This window comes from Lathamus discolor, chromosome 1, assembly GCF_037157495.1.
Source record: "Lathamus discolor isolate bLatDis1 chromosome 1, bLatDis1.hap1, whole genome shotgun sequence".
Taxonomy (NCBI): Eukaryota; Metazoa; Chordata; class Aves; order Psittaciformes; family Psittacidae; genus Lathamus; species Lathamus discolor.
Window position 1 is genome coordinate 141,074,446 of NC_088884.1, and position 18,871 is coordinate 141,093,316.

General features: G+C 43.4%; 2 protein-coding genes across 4 annotated transcripts; one reads left to right on the forward strand and one right to left on the reverse strand.

The window, feature by feature from the left end:
• Positions 1–330: 330 nt before the first annotated feature.
• Positions 331–11,078, reverse strand: LIAS (lipoic acid synthetase). Of its 2 annotated transcripts, XM_065698779.1 has the most exons (11): positions 10,919–11,073; positions 9,789–9,961; positions 8,966–9,059; positions 8,167–8,247; positions 7,792–7,948; positions 6,907–6,964; positions 5,647–5,775; positions 4,858–5,003; positions 3,065–3,135; positions 2,201–2,312; positions 331–1,309 (listed from the first exon to the last, which is right to left on the reverse strand). In XM_065698779.1, exons 1-11 carry the CDS (start codon positions 10,997–10,999, stop codon positions 1,257–1,259), a joined length of 1,155 nt encoding a protein of 384 aa, XP_065554851.1. In that variant the 5' UTR covers positions 11,000–11,073; the 3' UTR covers positions 331–1,256. The 2 variants fall into 2 exon arrangements, with proteins under 2 accessions (XP_065554851.1, XP_065554862.1); XM_065698790.1 differs by lacking the exon at positions 2,201–2,312 and having other exon boundaries at positions 10,919–11,078.
• A 69-nt stretch (positions 11,079–11,147) lies between these two features.
• RPL9 (ribosomal protein L9) lies at positions 11,148–16,611 on the forward strand. 2 transcript variants are annotated; one of them, XM_065698808.1, is made up of 8 exons: positions 11,148–11,201; positions 11,633–11,679; positions 11,762–11,877; positions 12,724–12,819; positions 13,141–13,273; positions 14,671–14,751; positions 15,177–15,295; positions 15,345–15,354. In XM_065698808.1, the coding sequence occupies exons 2-7, from the start codon at positions 11,634–11,636 to the stop codon at positions 15,281–15,283; spliced, it is 579 nt and encodes a 192-aa protein (XP_065554880.1). In that variant the 5' UTR covers positions 11,148–11,201; position 11,633; the 3' UTR covers positions 15,284–15,295; positions 15,345–15,354. The 2 variants fall into 2 exon arrangements, with proteins under 2 accessions (XP_065554880.1, XP_065554875.1); XM_065698803.1 differs by lacking the exon at positions 15,345–15,354 and adding an exon at positions 16,496–16,611 and having other exon boundaries at positions 11,149–11,201.
• The last annotated feature ends 2,260 nt before the right edge of the window (positions 16,612–18,871 follow it).

An 18,871-nucleotide genomic window follows, 5' to 3' on the forward strand; every position in this document is an offset into this window, starting at 1 on the left:
AGAGTTTGGGGCCAGACAGCAAACTGCTGTCATGTTTCCAAACAACTTCATGAAGATAGAGCTGAAGCCAGTTCAGAATGGTATCTTATGGCCATAGCAAACAACTGAGAATTATTAGGCAGAGATGCACTTTGAACTATCATGAGCGTGTAGAGAAGAATTTACAGCTGCTACTCTACTATGAACCATGGTTTTATTTCTGCTTGAGCTCAGTAAGGTATGTAATAGGTTTCACATGTCATCCATGACACAGTTCAGCTTTAACAGCCAGATTGCATCTCAAGGGGGCAGGTCACCAGACCCATCAAACACAACACCACACCCTCAGACTGGGTTTTTAACTCTCCTTTAATGACAGACAATACCTATGGAGCAGAAGCATGGTACAGAATAGCAGCAGTCCTGCAGACCCATACCAAAGCAGCACCTGTGCAACTCGGTGGAGTCTGTTACACAGTCACGCACTATTTATTGGTTATATTTATACTGTTTATGGCAACTCAGAGTTTCCATGTGGCTTCAATTCCATGGTTATCTACACAAGGTTAATTGTCTTGCCACAGAGGGCTGTTCCTTTCTTTCAACTTGATGCCTTGTGTTTTCCAAGGCTCACGCTTTTAAGAAACGCAAGCACCTGAAAAGTACTTATTAGCTATGAGAATGGTACATCTCATTTTCTTAAGATGCAGGTAAGAGATACCATCTCTTGAAGGTCTATTGCACACCTTCTCAGGGTAGCTCAAACAGCCCTAATCTGGTCCTTTGTCATGCACACAAGCTTTCTTTAGAACTCCTCTAGTTCCCAGAGCCCTTTTTAAGCTTGTGTTACCTTAGGGTAAGATACACAAAAATACCAGTACCTTTCACATTACTATTAGCACCTTCACAAGTATAAACAGCAGCAATTCTGATGGTGGTATCAAACCTGTTTACTTAAATCAGATTTTTTTTTTTTCAGCTTACATTTCTTTCACCTCATTTCCATTACTCTTGCAAAATCAGTCACAGTCCTATCACACAGTTCTGCCTTGTGACCTTCTGCTGAACACTACAAGTACTATGTAGTTGTAGCCTTGCCAGAAGGAACGAGGTAAAATAATGTGAAGTGCTTTGGTGAGAGAAGTGTGTTCTGGAAAGATAGTAAGTTTATTCATGCATCCACCATCTGGTCTTCTGCATTTCTGGAACTGAGCGTAATTACATGCTGAAAAGAGGATCTTCGAAACTGGCTGCTTTAAATAGTTTCATTCGCATTTTCAGATGGCTTTTGTCTTTCTTTTTTCTACCAAGTTCTTCAAGAAGAATTCACCTATTAAAAGGCAAAAAAGCACCAAAATGATTTGTAGGTATTTCAATGAAATAAAACAATACACATTTTTTCATAATGTGAGTATTCTATTCTACAATGTAATTGTTCTTACCAGTATTTTACAGTAACTCAGTTCTATACAACAGCACTTTCAATACACATAGCAGGGATGTAAAAAAAAAAAACCAAACTAAAACCTATAACCCAACAACCTCCACCTCTAAATGCTGGTTTTCCTTGTGCTCAATTTGATGAAATATCTCTGCCGTTTCGTGTTTTCCAACAGGCAGTGGCAAATTGAATCCATTAAAAATTAATTCCAATTTCATAAAGTATCAGCAACTTATAGTGAAGCCTGCTATAAGCTCATGTTTGAGCTGGCATTAAAGCTGTCTGAGAAGTAAAGGTGCCCCAGATGAGTCTTCTCCACTCTCTTTTTAGGGAAAAGCAGGAGCTGGACCTACATAACAGTTCCATTAGTATCAGCTGTTACTTAACACCCAGTGCTTTGTCAGAAAGGTCCTGCCATAAGCATGTCTAATTATTTCTAAGCACTGTAAATAAATTCTGCCTAGAGCAACACATCACAAACAGCAAAGGGCCCCATTAAAACCTGAAGCATCCAAGAGGCAGAATATAAAGGAAAACTTGCAACCTGGGTACTCTTTATCCTGCCTCACACATCAATTATAGTACAAACTATGGTTTGCAAAAAACTAACTTAAGCAGCAGCAATTGTACAACTACCAGTCAGTGTCATACTGATGCATGCAGGTGACCTATGGAAGACAGGAAGCGTAAATAATTAAAAAAATAATGTGAGCTTTGCACATAGTACTTCATAGAATAAAACGTTATGTGCTGAAGAATCTCATGCTTGTCAGTAATTACCTGCTTTGTAGGAGGAGCGCACTAACGGCCCGCTAGCAGTGTAATGGAATCCAAGATCATTTCCTATCTTTTCCCAGTACTTAAATTTTTCAGGAGTTATGTACTCCTCAACCTGATTGAAAAGAATTCATTTTGATCAGATATGAATGCAAGGATAAGGCTACAGCTAGCATGTAGTGAAATTAAACACAGTTACATGGCGAGTTCAAAATCTTACACTTCAGAACTTCAGCAGTCAAGCCACAAACTGAATTTTCTCTGCTTTCTACCAGCAGAATGCATTTTATTTGCTTTTCAAATTTAGCTGAAAAGTTTATAAAGTTTAATTTCTAGTTGTTGCTTTATCATTTTCTTCACTCTATTTCTGAACAGTCCTTTTGAGCAACCCTTTTTCTGTCCAAGTAAAAGAAGCATGATAGTCCTACAGATCTCTTCACTGACAGTTGTTTCAGTGAAACACAGTACCTGAACAGAGACACAAGCTCCAGACAGAGGGCAGAAGGAGAAAATGGTCATTTCCCTAGCTCAAGCGGGACCACTAAGGGAGATCCTACGAGACCGTGAAGGGGAGCCTCCCTGAACCATAACATTTGAGACATACACTGAAACTCTTGTTTTCCAGAATCATGCCTCAGCTCCAGCTATCTCCCCACCTAAAAGCAGAAAGTAGCAGTGGGCAATCTGCAGAAGATGGAAGAGATTAGATGGCTGAGGTAATTTTTAGTGAGGAGTCCATAATAAATGAAGATCAGGTTAAACAAGGAAGGACAGCTAAGGTAAGGATGCATACCAACCCTCAGTTTAGAAGGAGGAGTGTGCATGGTGCAGGCCGTAACACTGTCTGGAAATTAAAGGCATTTTTACCTTTAAGTGACGTTTTGTTGGTTGCATGTACTGTCCTAGGGTCAAACAATCCACATCTGCTTCCCGCAACACTGGAAAAAGACAATTTCGTGTTAGTGGCAGAAGGATCACAAGGGCCTGTCAGCAATTAGAAGACAGCCTCCTTCCAAGTGTGAACAAAGGTCAGGCTGCAGCAGCCTGCAGGGGTTACATTCTGCTCTGCAGTGAAGGGAACCTGCAGCTTTGATGAGCAGCAGCCACACACCTCGCCCTGATGCTACTGCAAGACCAGAGCTTCCCAGTCAAAAGCCAGAGAGAACAGTGTTGTGCTGCACTCACTGCAGTCATGTGCCTCACTGCAGAGGTGACATGCTCTCGTCTTTATCTTACTGATTCTCACTGTGTCTTTAGGTCACAGCCTTCATTTCACAAAAAAAATGTATGCATGCAGGTACAGTTGGCACTTCTACACTGTTTCAAGAGACCTGATGCCACAAAGATATGGACAATTCTAAAGAGCTATACATCAAGGGACATCACCAACATCTTTAGCCAGTTTTACACACTTGGGATGTACGCTAGTTTGATACCTGCAGAATCTCAAACTTTGCTAAAATTTGAGTATATACTACAGCACATCTTCAGGTAGTCTGCTTACAAAGGGAAATCCAGCCTCTTGATAGCCAGCTGGCCTGAACAATCGTGTTCACTGCAGCTAGAGGGGTATTCTGAACAAAGAGCTAGCTGAGGAGTCAGATTTTGCACAAACATCTCCATTTATTTTCTGGCTACTTAGGGTGGTTGCTCCACATCAAATAGGAAGAAAAAGTGTTTTGACCGCAGCATTATATTCACTGTTGCCCTGACATCTCTGTTTAGATTGATACAGTTCTGTAAAGCAACTGGTTCAGTCTCAGCGCATTTACATGTTCTTTAACTCACACCCAGAGGATGGAGGGGGAATGAAATCAGAATAACTGAATGAATGGTGTGGATACAAGTTTGATCCAAATACAGCCATAAATGTAGCCTGAAAACAAATGACACTGAATCTGAAATTTCATATTCTTGTGGTAAGGAAATACTAGGCCGGAAGAAAGGAAAAATCAGGAACTATAATTTTATGGTCTGTATTGTGGGACAGCTGCAGAAAAACTAGACGCTATCGCTGCATTCCAAGTATGGGTTGTTGTACACAAAGTAAAGTACTGGATAGACATTCTTCCAGAATAGTGGAGAAATACCAGAGGATTTATAAACTGCTTCTTCTTACAAGCACATTGCATTCAGTTACCGCTGTGAAATTTTCTCCTCTTAAAAATACATTTACATGGAAACACAGGAACATGCTACAGATCCAAGGATAATAACTGGTTTTGTGCTAAGTAAGACGAAACAAATTATTTTAAACAATCAGGCCTGCTGTTTCTAAAAAGAAAGCACAATAAGGCAACTATGTTGCAAGCCCATTATTTAAGTATTGCAAAGATGTCAATATAGTCACACAAAACCAGTTATAATTTCCACTGAAATCAACTCAAGCTGGATCTACCTGTTAAATTGCATCTGAAAGCCAGATGAAGGCAAAACATTTCAGAAGTTCCATTTTTCTTAACAAAAGTCACCGAACAAGAAACTTCAATATTGAGATAGTCATGAAACCTGTGGGGTTTTTTTTCCCTAGTAAAGCTTAGAATATGTCTCCTGCACCAGCAAACTGCTTTTCATGTTGAGGCAAAGATGCTTACAACTGTTTTCCAGCACAATAAAATTCATACTTGTGAATTCTGGCATGTGTTTCAACACCAACTTACATTTCATCGTGGAATATACTTGTTCATCTGTCTCACCTAGCCCCAGCATAATGGAGGTTTTAGTGATGACGCGGGGCTGGACCTCTTTGGCGTGCTTCAGCACACGTACGGACTGCTCGAAGTTGGCTCGGGGATCACGGACCTTCCTTTTCGCAGTGTCAGCGCGAGCGGGGAAAGAGCCACAGAAGTTAGAGATGCCGAGAGAGGCGCGTTCTGCCCCCTTCTACAAGCTGCAAACGGCAACTCGGAGGGTTCCGCTGCGCCGTTTGACCCCCACTGTAAGCACCCACACCGAGCCCCCGGAGGGCCGGCGGTGAGGCCGCGGGCGAGCCGAGGCGCGGCTCCCCCATCGCAGCGCGGCCCCGGCCCGGGGACACGACACGACACGACACGACACGACACGACACGACGCGACACGAGACACGAGACACGACACACGACACACGACACACGACACACGACACACGACACACGACACGACACACGACACGACGCGACACGACACACGACACGACACCGCCAGAGGCCGCGACACCGCCCGAGGACCGCCCAGCGGGCCGGGGCGCGGCGCGGGCGCCCTCTGCCGGCGGGCGGCGGGCACGGCGGCCGCGCGGCGCGCGGGGCAGGCTGGGAGCGGGCCCGGGTGGCGTCGCCCCCCGCGCCATTTCCCCCGGCGGCGCGGGCCGCGGGCCGCGGCCTGACAGGCAGCCGGAGCTCAGTGCGGCCTTCGCAGGCGGGTGTGCTACAAAGCTCCGCGTCTGCTCGCGCCTCGGCACTGCCGCTGCTCACCTCTGTAGCGCCGGCACCGTCTCCACGTTGTGTGCATAGACGTCCAGCCCCGACAGCGCTACCTTCCCCACGGCCTGCAGATCCCCCCGAAAATCCGGAGTGAGGCATTCTACCAGGATCTTTGCATTCCTGGAAGGCGGAGGCAAAAAGAGCACACACCCGGAGGCGCTGCATCACTGTCGTTAAAAATCCCAACACGGCAAAAACCCAAATGTAAGCGATGCTCTGGTCAGCACAGGTAGCAAGGGAAGTTAATTCGGGATGCAATTCTAAACAGAAAGATTTCTGCAAATACTTGTCCTACAATTCAAACAAAACATCATGTGTTTAATTCCTGATTTTACTGTGTCAGCCGAGATAGACAGTAAGCCAAATAATAAACATAAAAGCGATTCCAAGTCTCTTAAATGAGCACATTCACTAATTATATGTGTTTTTTCATGTGCCTTTGTTGCGGGTTAACTTGAGCTTAAATATCAGAGCTCCAAAATTCAGAAAAACTATAATCCTGCCTACTGGGGTAAAACACAGCATTATTCCCTCGGCATCTCATCTGTGTCCAGGAGCCAGATGTCAGCTCAAAAAGGCAGGGGGGAAGACTGCAGGAGCCTTTCGACTCCCAGGATATACTGGAAAAGGACTGAAATGAGCTCATATTAATTAAATCTGCTGGTAGACGAGTGTGCTATGAACTGGGGTACGGGGCACCCATGGATGCAGAGTGAAGGCGGAACAGCCGGGAGAGCAGGGAGGTACAATCACAGGAACAGCTACTGTGGGGAAATACAAAGCGCTGACCCGTGCTGGGAGAGAAACCTGACTTCTGTCATGTGTGTCACCTAAACCCACTCTGAGCCCCAAGCTTCGAGAGTGAACGTACCCCAAAAGTATGTGCTCATTTCCTGGTAAACCAGCTGCCTCTTCAAACAAATAATCCAGTGCTTAGCTTTAAACAAGCCTGGGCTAAATTGGAATTGTATCTAAATTGAACATACTCTGTGGGCATTATATAAGAAAAATGATGATAAACAGGAAAAAACCCCAAACAAAACCAAAACCAAAACCAAACCAAACCAAAAAATCAAAACAAAACAAAAAAAAACCCAACCACCAAACAAAAAAAAGGGGTCAAAGACAGACTAAAGGCAGACTTCTGTATTTGCATGGCCCCTGGAATAATCCAGCTAAAGGCAGTTCTGGCCTATATGCAGTACCACATTCTAAAGTTTTAACAATAACAGTAAGAGATTAATGATATACCTTTCTTTCAGATGAGAGACAGTCTTTGCAAAGTGTTCTGCTCCACCATCAGGCATATCTAGAAGCATTTCAATTATTCAATTAACCTTTCGGTTCAAGAAATGTATTTACTTATTAGCAAAACTACCCAAACCCTACAGATTCACATTTAAATGCAGAATAATGAAGAATTCAGACCCCAGTCTTCTCTCACCTCTTTTGCCAAAGGCTTACAATGGATATTTTACAAAGCCTTGCTCTGCACAAAGTCAAACTGTGGTCATCTAGGGCAGCCTTTAAATGTTTACTCCCAATGAACCTGTCTTTAGGTTTCACCGAGCACAGAATGGCTTTATCTATTTATGGTTTTGGTCTGAGAAACAGTTCTACAAAAAATTAAATACATATATATATATTATTGTTCTTCTGTCGTAAGCCACTTAGAAGCTGTTAGACTTACCACCACCCTGAACAGTCTTTATAATGGTTTTGCATTCTAATATGGCTACTACAACGTTAGAAAAAGACAACGGTCAGATTTGTTTTGTGTAATGTATTCTGGGTCTAGTTTTTGGAAGGAAGTTCTGGAATGGTATATTAATGTGGATGGGGTTGTTTTTGCTACTCAAGTAACAGAACACAGTGTTTAGGTATGTATTTTGGAAAAAAAAATAGTATATTCTAAATATTCTTGATATTTAATAACACTATAACTTCTGTTATATTTTTCCAGACATAAAGAAATGCTAAGAATATGTAGAAACTTTCCAGAGTTTCAGCACTGTTGACTCTTTTACAACAGTAATCCTTAACAATAGTGCTGAATGATGTTTAGCGAGGTCTGTGTTTACCCCATGTAACGCACATGCGAGCTTAGACTGAAGAGATGAGAGATAAGATACTAACCGTCCCTGTCCACAGATGTCAAGACAACGTAGTCCAAGCCCCACTCAGCTATGGCCTTTGCTGTGTTGTAAGGCTCCTCCGGATCCAGGGGAGGTGGATTTTTTGCTGTCTTTACTGAACAAAATCTGCAGCCTCTAGTGCATGTATCACCCATCAGCTGAAATGGGAAAGACGTTTCTGCCTTTTTATTGTACACATCACTACTGTTCAGCTGAGGAACAGAAACCAGTACTAAGAAAAACAACTAGGTCAGTGCTTTACTCTAAATTTCTTGTTATAACCCCGCTCCACTACAGTAGAGATCCAACAATATGCTGCAACAGCCCAGTACAACAATGTGTACAACAGCTACAACAGAAATGGTTAATGACTTACCATAATAGTAGCTGTAGCTGTAGCATATTCACCACCTCCCCAGCATTCTCCAATGTTGGGACAACGTGCTTCTTCACATACCTAAAGGTAAAAGACAGTAAAATACCTGTATTTTTGCTGTATTATTATTGAAAATTACTATTATATTATCAACCAATTTCAATAGTAGCTTACAAAGAAAACATAATTCCTTCTGTGATAAATGTAGAGATTAACAGAGTTACATGTTGTTCTTTAAAAAGTCAGTAAAAGAGACAGGAAGAGTTTTGTGACATCCATTATCATTCTTTTCCTCTACTTCACAACCCCAAGAACTCCTCCACTGTGTAACTGCCTTATTAATTATCACAGATTGTCATTAACATTGATCTTACTCTGAAAAAAAAAGGAAAAAAGCTCTCCATGCATTTTATACCCACCATTTTTTAGCATCTATAAGGTATATTAAATGAAATAAATTTCCAGAATTTCTTTTCATACAAAGCATGTCTAACTCTGAAATTGTATGTGTTTCCACTAAAACCAGTCACACATAGAATCATGTGACCCCTCTGGTGATGCAAATAGTAAACAACAGTATTTAAAACCATAGGAGGAAAACCACTAAATACTCTATGGATCTGTCTTCATCCTTTATGGGTAAAATTCACAGCCAGAAAAAAGGATCAGCATTGGGCTTGGTTTCGGTCTTGAAGATCATGCAAAACATCATTTCTGCCTGTCCTCCACATGGAAATAACTTTGTATCTGTAAAAAATGCCTTATTTCTACAGGAAAACTTGCTTGGCACTAGATTTACCGTATGGAGATTTAAATTTCTCAAGGTATTCTTTAGTTTATTGTAGTTCTTTCCCATGGGAATCTCTGTTTTCAGCCATGGAGGGAGTCGCAGCCTGAATAACATCAAGGAAACATAAAGATTAATGAAGTATTTATATGGTAAGCTTCCTTTAATTTCATAGATCCACTTTAATTTGTTACAGATCCCCACTAGGAAGGGTTCCTTAAACACTGACGCAAATGTGTCAAACCCCAATATGAACATCATTCATGGTCATAACAGCTTTCTCTCTTCCATATTGATCATCATCCCAACATTCAAGAGCAGGACTATGTTGTCATTGGAAGGTTTAAAAACTGTCACCTGTACTCGTGGAATTTAACAGTGCCACACTGGAGACTGCAATAATTAATGCAGCCGTCAAAGTCTACCTGGTCTAGTGGAAGGTGTCTCTGCCCATGGCAAGGGGTTTGGAACTAGATGATCTTTAAGGTTCCTTTCAACACAAACCATTCTGTGATTCTATGATTTTTAAATTTAGTCTTCGTTTTTTGTTTTACTGCATCAACAATGTTTTTTCAACACCAAGTAGGGTACACACACCTACTGATGTATATTTGTAATTTAATACAGGCCACGGCACAGGCACTCAAGTGGGAAAATACCACCATGTCTTCATGTTTTGTTATGCATTTGAAGTTAGTAACATGTTTATTCTTTCTTGAAAAATCATGACATTTGCAAGCCACTATGACAATATTTAGTAACACATTTTGCAGCAAATAGTAAACGTGCAAGACAATGCGTGGAAGCAACTACACTTGTTTAAAATCACAGTTACCTTTCTCCTTTCTGACGCTTTAAGTTGCCTTTATACTCGGCCCATGCGCTCTTGTCTGACAGATCTCCAGATACAAAGTCTTGCAAGTCTGGTCCACTTTGCAGAAACTCTCTTTTTTCCTCTGTCAAAGAACCTGATGTTGTGTACTGGTTACACGCATGGCTCCCAGACACCTAAAAGAAGCAACGCTGTCATTTATTACACTACAGATGCACTGGAAATATATACTAAGTAAGTACTCGTGCTTCTGGTGGTAATGTACACAGCATTTTCCCAACTGACTTTAAGCTAAACATATAATTCTCTTCTTAAGTCATGTAAAACAGACGCTGAGCATTATCTCTTCCAAAATAGAGAATCATAGAAGAGTTTCGGTTGGAAAGGACCCTCAAAGCTCATGTAGTCCAACCCCCTTCAATGTACAGGGACATTTTCAACTAGATCAGGTTGTCCAGCACCACATCCAGCCTGGCCTTGGATGCCTCTAGGCAGGGATGGTGCATCCACCACTTCTTTGGGCAACCTGTGACAGGGTCTCACCACCCTCATTGTAAAGATCATTTTCCTCCCATCCAGCCTCTCTGCCCTCTTTCAGTTTAAAACCCTCACGCCTCATCCTGTCAACATCAAGCTAAGTTAAATAGGTTTTGGATATAACACCGTTTGGACTAGTTTGAGATTTCAGAGCTCAAAAAGAAGGCGTCGCGATGATTATCTGTGCGCTGCCCAACCAGTAACTGATTTTGATGGAACCATAGCACAAATCGGTTTTCAGAAGCTGGATTTAGGAGCAGACGGGATCACGGCTCGGTTTCCCGGGTGTCTCTGTGTGTGCCCTGAGCGTCTCGGTGTATGCCCGGGCCCAGCCGCTCCGTGGCCGCCTCACATCCCTGCAGCGCCGGAGCGCTGCGGTGACAGCGCTGCCTGTGGCTCCGCCCGCGCCGAAGCTGCGCTGTCACGGCACGGCCGGGCAGCCCGCACGCGTCAAGAGCCGAGCTAAGCTATGAGCATCATGCTTCGCCCCAGGGGCGCCGTCCCGGGTGCTGCTCCCCCCGCCCCGGAGGCTGGCTCGTGGTCCCGCCGTGCAGCAGCTCCCCCGGAGCACACGGCCCTGTCGCGCCGCTACTCACCCGTGCCCGGGTCCCCACCAGCAGCCGCCGGGCGACCGTGGCCGCAGCCTCGCAGCGGCGGCCCCGCGGCAGCAGCGACATGGCGGGGTCCGCGGAGCTACCGGGCCGATCGACCCTCTCGGCGCTCCGCCACGCCGCCTGCCAGCCTCAGTCGGCTCATCGGGCTTCGGCTACTCTGGCCTCTTGGACGACTACCTTAACGTGATGGCGTCAGGAGGCCGGGAGCGCCTACAAGAGCGTGATGACGTCAAGCGCTGCCTCTTTCCGCGCTGCCGGCTGCGAGGTGAGGAGGGGATGGCGGCACCATCCGGCGCCATCGGGGGACATCGGCCGCGGGCCGCCCCCGGGCGCACCACCGGGGCACGGGCAGCTTCCCGGCGCCGCGCCGGGATAAGCCGCCGCGTCCTGTCCCCAGCCCTGCCGGAGGGAGGCCCCCGGGACGCGCCTCCTGTTCTCCTACCCCGGTGGTTCCGGACGTGGGCTGGGCCCTGCCGTATAGCTGAGCGCCGAGGCCGCCGCCCCTCTGGGGCCTGGGCGGGATGTGCCGGTGTTGGGAGCGGAGCTCGGCCCCGTGGCGGCTCAGCGCGGGTGGGGGCCTGGGCTGGGCGCTTCGTGGTTGAGCGTTCCCGGGTACGTGCGGCGTAGAGGCGGGCAGGGCGCGGAGGAGGGGCCTTGCGCTGAGGGTGTGCAGCATCTCGCGGTTGTCCTTTGCAGAATGAAGACCATTCTCAGCAACCAGACCGTTGACATCCCCGAGCAAGGTATGTCTGCGGGTGCGGTTGAAAGGCGTTTTGTGGTGCTGGCCCCGCAGCCGGGTAACGCGTGTCTGCCTGTGCTTTCCAGTCAGCGTGTCACTGAAGGGCCGGACAGTCATCGTCAAGGGCCCCAGAGGAACCCTGAAGAGGGATTTTAACCACATCAATGTGGAGCTGTCCCTCCTGGGAAAGAAGCACAAGAAGGTGAGTGGTGCATAGGTCGTTTTGCTGCCCAGAGAGGGAGGGCAGTTTTACATTTACCTGAACTCCTTGGTCCTGTAGGAGGTTGAACTGAAATGTTTAATTGCAAAGTATGGCTTGTAATTTTGCCCTTATTTCAGTCTTTTCTGAAAGAGGCTCATCTCATGGGACCCCTTGGGCACCATGGGCGTCTTGCAGTGCTATGATGTTGGAGTCAATTTGTTGTTTGATTTCCTTTATAGTTACAGACAGTTATTTGGAAAGGGCTTGATCATTATAGGTATTATTTTATAAATGGGCTAGTTTTAGCTAGATAAAACTAAATGTGCACATTTAACTTCCAGAATTATCAGGTTTCATCAGGATGTTTTCTGAATAACTGCATGATATTTTTGTGTGTTTTTAGAAACTACACAAAAGGAGGAGGAGTGGCTGATTTCAGCTACTTTTTTGCAAGCATGTAGTATGTCATTAAAACACTGACCCCACACACAGTGTTTCGTTTAAATGTTGATACACATAGGAGACTGATTTTTGGAATTTAGCATTTGTTAATACATCCCTCAGCTGAAGATGTCAGTTTGTCCCAGCTGCTTTGAAGATTTTTCCTCGTGTTTCATTAATAAGAAGAAATGTTTCTCTTGCATCTGGGGTTTAGAGTTTAGAAGACCTGAGCTAGGTGAGCCTTCAGTGATCTGTCAAACAAAATCCTTCTGTGCTTTTGTTAGGTGGGTTTCTAAGTAGTTTATCAGAACTTTTCACTCTCGATTTGTCACATAAACGTTTTGGTTTTAGTTTTGAAGTGCAGCTGAAAGCTTTGTTAATGATTTTTTTTTTTTTTTAACCCAGCTACGTGTGGACAAGTGGTGGGGTAACAGAAAGGAGCTGGCAACAGTTCGCACAATTTGCAGCCATGTACAGAATATGATAAAGGGTGTCACGCTGGTAAGTTCTCTTTCGAAACAGAGTAACTCCTGTCACTTTTGTTACTCACGACAATAAACAGCTTCTCACTTTAGTGAGAGCTTTTCCGAGCATCCAAGATGGAGCTTTCTCTCATTTTTACTTTTGTTGTCTTGCATTTGCTGTCAGACAAGTTCTGTGGGTGGAAGAAGGCAGGAATGTCGCTTGGGCTTCATGTGTTGCCCTTGTTAGGAAACTGTTTTCCTTATACCTTGGGGTTAGATTTCTCCAGTAACCTTGATGCGTCTGTGTTACCAAAAGGTGATGTACTGTTTCAATATCTGAAAATGTCTCTTACCACAGGGCTTTCGTTACAAGATGAGGTCAGTGTATGCTCACTTTCCCATCAACGTGGTTATACAGGATAACGGCTCCCTTGTGGAAATCCGGAACTTCCTGGGAGAGAAGTACATCCGCAGAGTGCGCATGAGGCCAGGTGAGCAGAGCTGGAGATGCACGTTCTTGTTTATAACTGGGGTTTCTCGTCTGTGTTCTTTGGGTACTGCTGCTGGTAACAGGTGATGTGAGTGACTGTTGAAACAGTGTTTGCTTGTCTGAGTTTATGTCAGCTTGTGATGATACCTTTACCACTGTTCAGTGGGAATATTATTAATGTTTTAGTAATTTAATAATGAGAGTTATTTAGTAGCTAATAACTAGTTCAGAGCTAGTTATAGGAGTTGCAGGGAGCACCGTGTTTACTTTCATCTTTGTGAGATCTCTTCTGCGTTTATAGTTGGTGCTTAATTTTAGATGTGTTTCTGTTTTAAACATTGCACATGAATTAGTTTCACACCACATCGTATTTTTGGTCTTTCAAGTGATGTATTTTGAATTTCCTGATTGCCTGGGAGCATGTATGCAAAACTATTATCTCACCTGTTGGTTTTGTGTCTTGCATACTAGCAGTTTTAGCAAAATGTCTGACAGAGTAGGTGTGTGATGGAGCTTGTTAAACTTCTGAAAGGAGGAGACAAAACATGTCACAAACATGGTTACCTGAAGGCTGTAGGGAAAACTTCCCATAACCATTTTTTTTGGTAGCTCCACTTCTGGTGAAGGTATTGGTAAGGATATTTAATGTGACTGATGGCGTTTTGGGATGGCTTTAGGTGAAAGCATCAGACTTGTCCAGAAACACTGGTAGATACAGTGTGGAGTTACAGTGGCTTTGATTTACTGTGGGGTATTGAGGTGGGTTTGGCTATTGTAGTTGATCTTTTTTAAGTCAGCTTTTACTTCAGAGGCAGTAAAATGCTAGCAAATCCTGGTGTAAAAGCTAACGTTTATTGACCAAATAGATTAAACTATAAAAACTTGTATTATTTTCCTCACAAATGAAAGTTTCCTGTTAGATGCTTGAATGCCCGAGTGTTTATTTCTTGTGAGTATTTGCAGTGTTGCTGGTATAAACATGGTGCTTGACATGTCAGAAGCAGGGTTTTTTTTAATGACTTTTGATGGGTTTACTCCAGTTTTGTCTTTCTGACTATGAGCATGTGGCAGATGGCACCACCTAGCTGGTGAGGCCGTGCTGGCAGGATCTCTGGCTTGTATGCAGTGTTGGTGATTAATGCTGGGTTGTGGTAACATTTAAGTAGGGATATCAAGTAGTTAATTTCAATCCGGAGCATGAATTGCACTGATCTTTTGAGTTCTGAAACTCTGTGAGGGAGGGCAACCCTGGAAGGGATTTGGGGGACTCTTAGAAGCTAATTATTGCCTAGCATACTGCTCTCTAGAGCTCTAAGCTGGGACAGGACATGCATATTGTTTCTTTAGTACACTAATGCCCTTACCAATAATATGGATTGTGCGTTTTCCTTTCTGTAGGTGTTTCCTGTGCAGTATCTCAAGCCCAGAAAGATGAGCTGATCCTTGAAGGGAATGACATTGAATTGGTCTCCAATTCAGGTTTGTGAAAGTAGATGGGATGGGAAGATACAATGATGTGGCTGCTTTTACCTGAAGATGTCAGCTTAGCAAAATGTCTTTCTTTCTTAAACCTTGAGGTAAACGACAGCTCAATTCACTGTATTTGCTTCAAGTCCACAGAAACTTTTGGTGTTTTTTGAGTCAATCTTGATGGCCTTTTTGGCACCAAACTCTTCAGCTTTTCAGTTGTACAGGTGTGCAGTAATAAACTGTCACTGCCCTCAGTTACAGCTGAGACAGGCTGAGTAAAATGTGTTGTCATTAGACTTGACAGGATTTCAGGTTGGTAATTCCTTTCCCCAGATGACAGTTTCATACATTAGTTGAAATATTGGAGAGCAAACAAAGGCTATGAGTTGGTGTTGACCTCTTGCTTTGTGCACCTGTTCTTGCTTTGTCTGCAGCTGCCCTGATCCAGCAAGCCACTACAGTCAAGAACAAGGATATCAGGAAATTCTTGGATGGTATCTATGTCTCTGAGAAAGGAACAGTACAGCAGGCAGATGAGTAAAACTCTTAATAGGTTGGTATCATTTTGACACAGTTTGTACATCTTTGTAGAAATAGTTACTTTACCTGGGGACTTGACAAGGTTTATCTGCTTCACAAAGCTGGGGTTAAGGGGGTTCCCAAGAGGGATGCTGTTGTGCTTGTAAAGGGCATCATAAGCAGTGTTATCAACGTAAATTTTCCTAGGTCTTCTGTTGGCAACTTTCCATTTGTCGTCCTGGGGTGCTCTTTACTGTGAGATTGGTGAGGCACTGGCACAGGCTGCCCAGAGAAGCTGTGGCTGTCCTATTCCTGGCAGTGTTCATGGCCAGGCTGGATGGGGCTTTGAGCAACCTGGTCTAGTGGAAGGTGTCCCTTCATGTGGCAGGGAGTGGAACTTGGTGATCTTTAAGGTCCCTTCCAACTCAAACCATTTGGTGATCTGATTCTATGATCAACTTGGCATTATGCTACTGGATGGAGAAATACCTGACTCCAGTCAGCTGTATTCTGTGCTGTAAATGCTTGTTATGATGGGGCCTGAGAATTTAAACCCAGCATGACAAATGGGTTTACAGCTGTTTACAGAGCAGACTTTCCTAGGTTAGTGTTCCTCCTGGTTGGATACTGCCTTCACTAAAAACAGTGTTCAGTGAGTAATTTATGTGTAAAGGTCTTCTGTGTAGTTTATGTATAAATCCTTGTAAACAAAGGTCAGTTGGGAAAGGATTATTTACACTGTGGGTGTACATCTGTTACTGAAGGTGAGTACAAGGGGTTAGGGATAACTTAAGAATTTCAACTGCTAAAGGAGTTTGATACATTTCAGCTACCTGTGGTTTCATACATGGTGCAGAACACTTGTGTAGGATGAGACAGGCTGACTTTCAAATCAGTCTGTGCCTTCTGAACCTGAGCTTGTGACAGAGGATGCAGAGGAAGGGAGTTGCATAAACTTTTAACACCTGCGAGCTACTAAAAAGATTATTTTTAGTGCTGTTCTGAGTTCCTCAAGTGATAGAACAGCTTGTTACCTGCTTGCTAAAGTCAGAAGCTGTTGTGTTTGAAGGCATCTTTTAAGTAATCTCTGAATAAACTTCAGCAAATGCTTTGAGCCATTAGTGTCTGTCTCGCATTAAAACCTATCAGATAAATGAACTTGTTGTATCTATAAACTTTCACATTTGCAGTGCTAAAACCTTAAGCTAAAAGCTCTGAACTTTTTTATTTGCAGTTACCTGGGTTGTGAAACAAACCACCATGAGACATTGTATCAGGAAGTGCCAGCTTGAAGAATCTGATCCAAAACTCAAGCACCATGAGAGGTTTAATAAAATATAATGTATTTCATATCCTGGCCTCTCTCTTTTTCTTCTTTTTTTTTTCTGCCAAGAACTACGAGTGTGGACCCATAGTGTAAAGTCTTGAAGTGGTAGTTTTAAATCATAGCTTTAAGAAATAACGAAAGCTTTGTTCTCGCAGAAGGGAACTAGGGTTCTTTAATATCATTTCAGAACCTCAGCCTGCAAAAATGATTTCCCTGTACAATTTCTGGAGGGGAATTCAGACTTGAGATGACAATCTGAAGTAGATAAAAACCAAAACTGGGATCAGTAGAACAAGGTTCATAAGGCCATTTAAACTAAATACAGAATACAAGAAGTAGTATGAAAATACAATGCCTTAGCATATTGCTCAGCTAAGGAGACCAAGGGCTTGATGTCAGAGTGCAGGCAGAGCTTAGTGCTGAGTTTCGCCACCTGGGTCATCTTGGGGATAGAGCTTTGTTTATTTCTTGGTTACTGATCTTGTGTAGCAACACGTAATTGGAGTGTTGTGTGATTTTTGTGCTACAGTAGAATGTACGTTGTCACTTGTTGAATTCCATTTTGAAAAAGGTTCACACAAATTGCTGGGATGGTGCAGAAACCTACTTGGCAACAAGTAGCTAAAGCTTACTATTGAGGGAAGCACCTAGGTGTGCCTAAAATTCACACAGTTTCCCAAAGCACACACTGTGTGATTCTGCAGAGTTTGATAAATGGAAGTGCTAAAGGAGTCTTCTAAAATTCTGTGGGCTCCCACAGCATGCTTGGAATTGAAGAGGAGTTTTCCTGTCAATGTATTATGCTGAGAAGGGGAACAAAAACCAAACCCAAATGTTAAAACATTGTATCACCTGCAGACTTTCTGGTAGTAGGTTTAGCTCTCTAATTATTAATCTAGCAATTTAAAAAGTGTAATTGCATCTAAAAATACGTACATTTACTGTTTTTAATAATTCCCAGCTTCAGGCTGATCTAGTCAGTGTCTTTGGGTGATGTCTTCTAAAAACTGCTGTTCTGTGCCAGTAGAACATTTTATAGTGTGAAATGGACTAGAGTGCCTCGTAGTTTTATTAGTACTTACCTTTTGAATTAGTGAACGTTCTGTGATGTTGACCAGCATCTGAAATATAGTGTAGAAATAATCTCTTATGAACTGAAACTCAAGATTGAGGCAAGTATTGGGAGTTTGGGGTTCAGTCAATTCAGTCGTCTGTCCTCAAAGTACCACTTCCACAAAGTCCCTAGTAGCCTGTTACAAAGTGGCTGTAATACTGTCATTTACATCATTGTTTACTTTATCACCATACGTAGTCATTTACCTTGTGTTTGATGCTATCTTGAGTGTTCAGATGCAGTTGCAAGAGGCAATGTGTTTAGATGCCTCATTGCTTCAGAGGTGCTGGGGTACAGCATGAAGTGTGTCCATGTGTTCTGGGAACCATAAGACTGAGGTACCTAGCTTCTAATGGGAGCTGGTTGGGGGTTTGCATTGTGTCTTGAAAATGGTACCAGCCACTGGAAAAAAAGGTGGTGAGGCAGAGGAAGGCAGTGGGCATTCAACTGATACCAATTCTTGCCCCTCTTTGAATTTCTGGCGCAGCTTCACTACCCCTCTCCAGAGGTGTGTGGTACCTGCCTGGGAAGTGGTCTGAAAAGGCCAGTATGACTTTTGAATTATGGTGCAGTTCACAGGGAAAAATGGGTTGGGCTCATTTTGAGATGACCAAAACCAGACCAAGGGAAACCTCTGTGTTTTGTCCCTGAAAAGTTTTATGTGAGAGAGGTTCATTTACTCTTTAAGAACATTATGCTTAGGTTGGTAGCTTTTGCTTAATGCAGCCATAGCAATAAATTCATGGTTTTAGCCCACCCATGGCTTGCACTGGCAGTTGACCAGTGAGAATATATATTTATTTCTCTGAAAAAGTCCAATTTAGAATTACATTAATCGTTCCCATGAGTGGATTAATAGTTACATTTTATTTCCAATGTCTCTGCTAGTAACAAATTTTATGGCTGCCTCATTTTGGAGATGAAAAATAGTAACTGGATTATTTTGACTTGTCCCCTGTGGATCCAATTACATTTGTTTAAAACATTAGTATCTGATCTCTAGTTCACCCAGTATGTCAGAGGTACAGGTATGGTGGTTGATTGTGGAGTTAACTTGTTTTTGTTCTTTTGGAGGTATTGTCAGAAGCTGGCCCAGGACATTACGCTCTTGCTGCTGCAGTTAGCTGAACACCTGTGGGCTTTAATAACGCTTTTATTTGTAAACCCGA